Source organism: Anopheles funestus, chromosome 3RL, assembly GCF_943734845.2.
Source record: "Anopheles funestus chromosome 3RL, idAnoFuneDA-416_04, whole genome shotgun sequence".
In the NCBI taxonomy this organism is placed as follows: Eukaryota; Metazoa; Arthropoda; class Insecta; order Diptera; family Culicidae; genus Anopheles; species Anopheles funestus.
Window position 1 is genome coordinate 34,936,605 of NC_064599.1, and position 6,770 is coordinate 34,943,374.

The following is a 6,770-nucleotide window of genomic DNA, read 5'->3' on the forward strand; positions in this document are numbered from 1 at the left end:
GTGGTTAGTTGTTTGTGTTGGCTGACTCTACCCATTGACTCATGGATCTGTTATCCACGGAGGACATCATTCATATTCATGCCCGTTTCGGGTATAGAGGGTTTGATGGCTTATGATTTTTTCATTTGTCTAACCTCTCCCTGCTTGGTTAGCTCCGTTTCGACCAACCATTTATTCCCCTCACCACTGAAATGATGACCAAACGTACCGTGGTAAAGAAGGATCGTACATTATCCTGGACGAGAATGCCAGATCCTGGAATCGTTACCGTACGGTGAGATGGTTGGTTTGTATTCAAATTCGTACTCCATGCACAGTGCCATAAGGATCGGGTTTTAGCCGGGAGTTTGGAATCGTGTCCGTGTCCGTGAACGTGCACCGTAGAATAACAATTAGCCGACGTGTTTTCTCCCAATCCTCTTTTTACTGTGGTACTCAGCGATGCTTTCCTCTGAGTTTCAGCATTGTTTTGTGAGGGAAAATGGCAAATGTGCGAGGGTGGGTATTACTTTTTGACTTTCGAGTGAACCGAACTAGATGGATGTTCGGCAAAGGTTAGATGAATTGTGAAAAGATTACAAAATCATCCCACTTGTAGGCATTACTGGATGAGGATCGAAAGGAAGCTTTGGCGGGAAGCTTTTGCATTGTAAATACAAGAAGAGTTCTTTCGGATAATAAAGTAAATAGGTGCTGGGCAACGAGAGCTGACAAAAAGGTGAAAAATTTGTCAAAACGAAGCTTTTGTCACTTTTTTGAGCTTTTGACAAAATTTTATTTTGTGGAAAATCCACGAAAAATGTTGACAAGAATGGTGACAAAAAGTTGACAAAATTTTGACATTTGCTCAAAACGTAAACAAGCGCGCTTTAAAGATCGTATATTGTGAATTGCTGACCACTGCGGTGTTCTCTTTTGTAGAATTAACAGTATTGCATCCCTGCAAGGACACAGACCATCTTCATCAATTAATTTAAAGCCAAAATTACTGTAAAACTGTTTACATCGCGTTGTATTTTCGTGTACGTTGAAGATGATGAAGATTTTGTCAATCATGGGTTGCTATGTTTTGTCAATGTGTACAAATGTGTGCACGGCCACGGGAAAAACTATTTTTCGCAGTTGACAAGCTGTTTTTGTCACTTGAAAAATTTGTCACCTTTTTGTCAGCTCTCGTTGCCCAGCACCTAATGGTTTTGTGTGGCGAACTTACGTGGCCAGGGTAATTTTATCACCCCGAACAGTACGTGGGTACAGCTGTGGGAATCATTTTTCCACGAATGAATGTGAAATTTAATATAATTTATTAACAAAGCAGTGGATATATTGGATATGGAAATGGTTTCTTTTGGCAACCGTGCTCTGATTTCAATTTGATTTAAACTAATTACTGTTTTTTTAGATTTTGAATGGCAAAATCTAAAGAGAAAATGTATTGTATCATCTCCATATCTCCCGGAAAATTGGGCTTTAAATAGATAAAGTGGATTCGTTTACCATCAATCTTGGTTTCGGCATGTTTTCATCAATAATCGAAAGACTAAATATGAAATCAAACTGAACATTTGCCAGGAAATGGGATATTGCTCTTAACTCGGCCTCGAATGTCTATTGGCGAAAATCAATCATTTTCCCCTTTATGTGTAGTATGGATTTCCCCATAAATTTCGTTCAATGTTCCCTTCCTACCAGAACATATTATAACACGTTATCCAACAGGTTCTCTAGGGTTCGGAAAAGCTTTCCAGGAATAATAAAAACACACCGGTTTTGCTGATGTTCAATATTTTCTTTCATCCTGCAACAACCGGAAATGGGCTCGAAGCAACGAATCGAACACCACAATACGCATGTACGAAAATGGTAGTTTGAAAAATAAGCTAAAACAACATTCGCAATGAATGAGCAAACTCAGAAAGGATCTGTGGGTGAGAAAAATAAAACAAAACCACCTCAACGGTGTGTTTTATGAGGCGCAACTAATGCAAATGTTTGTATTGCTGATGGGGAAAGAAAAGAGGCCACATGTAGAACATCGGAATTGCCTATATCCAAACACCCGGGACTGCTTTTCTTTCGGGAACGCAACCGAACGGAATGACCCTTATTTTATATTGTGCTCATTGTGTTGAAACTAACCCAAAGCCTTGTGTCGCATTTAGGACTGGGGGAAATTGATCTAGTTGCTAGGAAAAAGACGTAAAATAGGATAACAAAGAGAAAAACATCCTTCCTTAAACAGATCTACAGGTTGTCCAGCGTTCTTCTGGGTGGAGTGGTGTTGAAATCCCTTTTAGCAATTTGATACATACGACGAACGTTGCTGTGACGGAGCTTAAGGCTTTGAGAAGGTCGCTTAGGATCGTTCGTAAAAATAGCAAAATATCTGATGATCTGTATCGTTTTATTCCTTTATTATTTTTAACTGTTTTGAGTAAAAAAGTTCTAAATATGTTCTATTTTCTTTCCTTAAAAACTTTCATTTAAGGTGTTTGTAAATAAATTGTTGAAAATTTAAATAAAAGGCTTTCACGTCCGCAACTCGTCTAGAAGAAATAATAAACGTTACAAATTCACATTTAAAAATCCTTTAAAGTATTGTGTCTAAATTTCATATTGGAATTCCAAACTATAAATTTATCCATCGTCGGTCATACGGATGGTAAATTCTTCCTTTCATCTTTTACCATTAATTCCATCTTTATAGATGAAACGCACCAAGGATGACGAATTGTATTATTTGACTTTCGTTCATCTATCAATAGCATGAAACGAAAGAAAGAACAACCAAACGACAATATTAAGAGATTCCTTTTGGCTAAACTTCCGTTTGCGTAGGCCATTAATCACGTTTCGGGAGGTTTCGAGGTTTGTGGTCATTGGTTCAACTTGTTTGAACTTGAAAGTTTCCCAAATTGTGTGCTGGATTCAAATTTGCTTGCGAAAGCAGTTCATGCTTCGTAATTTCTTCGATAAGCGTTTCGCCCGAACGAAATATCTAATAATTATATCGTTTTATATTTTTTGTTGTTGTTGCGAAAAGTATGAGGTCTGCCATTTTTTGTGGACAACTAAGGTCACTTTTGGGACAACTTTTTGTTTGTTTAAAATACACTTTAGTTTTAGTATAACAGCCCGTCAACGTGTTGCTCAAACATTCGTGTTATATCAAGAGCTTTTTGTAAACTCCAAGTGACTCTTGTGTTCGTGGAACGGTAACAAACGTGCGCTCTACTACACCGACACCTTCAAACGACACGCTGACACTCTTGAGGAGTGCAATAAAGTCCAGAAAATCCGTTCCAGTAGAGGATCTATATTTGAAACCAAGTTTAAAAAAAATCCTCCGTTGGTGTGAAATGTCGCCAATAACGTTTGCTGACTGGAAGCTTTATTTCGTTTTCTTCCAGCTCTGTGCGAAAAGCTCTTCAGAGAGCGAGAGCAGCACTTGGTGGAAAAAAAACATATCCTGTTAGTATTGCTTTCCGGAGCATGCTTTGCGACCGGGTTACCAGGGAAACAGTACCGTAGGTTGTGTTCAGGTACCATATTGCTTTGATCTTGGTGAACGGAACGTTTCCGACAAAGCTTGCTAGATTAGTAAATAGTTCCACCGAGCTTCCATTCGTGCTTCTACGTAGAAGCGCGGCAAAAGACTGACGTTGTTCGGGTGTGAAAAATTACGCAAAGCCATCGGGAAAATGCGAGCGGAGAAGTTCGTGTTCCGACAGTTCGGACATTTTAAAATTCCGAACTCCAACTTTCGTGTCGTTTGCCGGTAGTTCATTCCGAAGTAAAAATGAACCGCTTGGAAATGGCGCCTGCGCCGCTGATTCGTAATACAACGTCTGCAGCACACGTACGACATCTGGCGGAAAAATCGTCCAAACCGGATCCATTCACAGGCCACAAAGCGTCTGTAGTAAAATCGACCAACTGACCTAGACTCGGTGCACCAGTGAGGTTTCCAATGAGTAGTTGGCGGGGGAAGCTTTTTACACAGCACGGCCCCATCAGCCACAAACTTCGGGGTTTTTTTTTCTTCGCCACAAACAAAAACACAGTGCGCGACCGTGCTGACTTCTGTGCCCGAGCCGGCTATGTTGACGGATTGTGTCTGGGTTGCGGAAAAGGCAGTCGAGAGTGAAAAATAGCTCGTTTATATTGATTTATTGCCGGAGAAGTAACATACATACGGTTCCCCGATTTGCCTTCCCTCGCTTCTGTTGCGTTTCGCACTGATTTTGGATCCGATTTGTCTTCTCAAACCCCATGAAACCGGAGAGCCTACCTGTCTTGAGTGTGGAAAATTGGGTATGGAAAAAGCGTTCTTGTTGAAGCTTGAAAACCACAGGGAATACCCTTCACGTTCGTAATGTTTTTGGAGACGTAGAGCGTTTGGTGGAATGAAAACAAAAAACGAACGCCACAAACGAAGGAAAAACAGAACCTGCTAATGACATGCTGACAATGAAATTGAAAAGAAAATGAACGAAGGGTTGTGTTTTCCGAATCGAATTTGCGGTAATGATTCTATTTCCGCGTGTCAAATGTGGAGCTGTTGCGGGAAAGGATTTTGATCGACACCACGGGAAGTGTGCTTTGGATATTAAATGAATATAAAACAACACTGGAATTGGTCCTTTCATGGTGATTGAAAACAGGTTTCATTTGCAACATTGTTGAAGTCAGATCTTTAGTAATATTTTGACTATAAAATCTAGCTTAGGGCGCTGGTGTATGTGATAAACGGTGCCGGTCCACACAACTCCACAGGACCGGGCATCAGCAAGGACTGACTATACTGCAATATGGTAAAATTAGTCTTGATACGGCCAGGCTGTTCTGAAGAAGCAAAAAAATGTGGTCGCAGCGCGACTGTCTTAGTTTTTGATCCACAAGCATAAACGTTCACTTCATCAGCTGTCATCATGAAACTTCAGAAAAAATCAGTACACCACGCAGCACGCATCAAATTGGTCTCCGGAGTGTATTGTTGCAAATAGAAAAACGATTTGAAAATGCCGAGACCTTCGCGAAAGAAACAGAAAACGGCCCTTATCAAGCGATCGTGTACAAACCCCGTACTGGCCGAGCCAGAGAACCCACAGGAACAAACAAACACCGCAGAAATGAAGTTAGTTCTGTTCGGCAAAAGCATCACCATGGACGAACATAATCAGCGTGCTTCGTACTATGCCAAACTTCGATATTGGTTCCAGCATGCAATCCCTGAAAGTAGCGGAGATATACCCCGTATGAATTACATTTCTTTCACTTCGGCGTGTGCTTCACCATCGACATCGCGCCATACTCTGCAGGAAGCTGACGTTCCGCTAAAGGACGATTCGTACACCTTCCAGAAAATACCTCCACCGCTAGTTACAAACATACCGCCGTACCCAATTATGGTGCCATTGAAGAAAACCGGATTACCATTATTACCTAAGGCTGTTGTAAGTATAATGCTTGATGGGGATTGTGATGTTATATGATGAAAGCTAATGAAAATTAATCCGTTTTCAGACTGGTGATATAAAAAAGCTGCTGGAACATAACAAGGCCCATTGGAAGATGGTGCGTAGGAATTGGATTCTTCATCGACAGTTGTACCTGCAGCGGTACAAGCCGTGCTTTGAATTTATAAACTCAACATACGCACCACCAATGGAGGAGTAGGTTTGAGTATTTTCGGTTTAATTTTCATTTTCATAAATTCTCATACATACTCAATAAACCTAATTCCCGGGATTCTTAATAGAATTCACACGTGTCTGCATAGCATCATTAGTCATTAGATAGCATTATGTTTCATGTTTACCACCATTAGAGATCATATTCTCGGTACGGCCTACAATCCACCGCCGGAAGCTTTTCGGTGGTATACAATAGCGACAATTGTTCGTCGTGTGCATTAATTACAACGTTATTGATTAGTAGCTCGCTGCACCTCGCGTCAGCTCCGATGTGCACTCTCGGACTGCATTGATTAATGTCCCCCGCAATTAGTCATCGTGTAGGAAGGTAGTAGTAATTTTATTACACTACCTGCATGGCGCAAAACGTTCAGGATGATACATTTGCACGGTACATGACCTCCGGCAGGGCCAGTCAAACCATTGACACGATTGATAGGTTGCCGTATCGCAGCGGCAGAGCGATAAAAGGCATCACACACTCTCGCACATAAGGTTTATCCCACTGTCTGCGGGAAAGGCTGTCTATATCACATATTTATGTTTGCAAGTGCGCCAAATTTGACCCCGTTACATGTGTACCGGGACGGACACATTACAGCAAATATGAAGCCTAACGTAATATCCCTTCGTGAGATAGGAGCACGCATCATCGGATAACACGCTGATGGTACGATAAAACCCGAAACCGCCATTAAAATGTTTTGGCTCCCGTTTTTCCTATTGATCTCAGTACGAACGGATGGTTTCACCTCTCCTGCTGCTGGGTAGGTGTTTGAGCTTCGATCCGGGGTTTTGCAGAAGATTTTATCGTGCAAACGTTTATGGTATCGTTTATGTTCTGCCCCACAGGGAACGAGAGAGAAGCTTTCGGGCCGTGATGTCGATATGGACATTAAAATAACTAAACCATGCTCGGGATATGGTGAAGATTATCGAACGCCGACCATTGACAGCTTAATGATAACGTACGTCAGAGTACAAGATAAGTCCATATCCTTTCATCACTGGTTGAACATAATACAGCCGCACGGCATACAACGCCATGGCGGCAAACATTAAACCTGAACAACC

General features: G+C 41.4%; 1 protein-coding gene across 1 annotated transcript; it reads left to right on the forward strand.

The window, feature by feature from the left end:
* The first annotated feature begins 4,893 nt into the window (after positions 1-4,893).
* Positions 4,894-5,767, forward strand: LOC125771719 (uncharacterized). The gene is made up of 2 exons (XM_049442657.1): positions 4,894-5,456; positions 5,527-5,767. Exons 1-2 carry the CDS (start codon positions 5,022-5,024, stop codon positions 5,677-5,679), a joined length of 588 nt encoding a protein of 195 aa, XP_049298614.1. The 5' UTR covers positions 4,894-5,021; the 3' UTR covers positions 5,680-5,767.
* Positions 5,768-6,770: the final 1,003 nt, after the last annotated feature.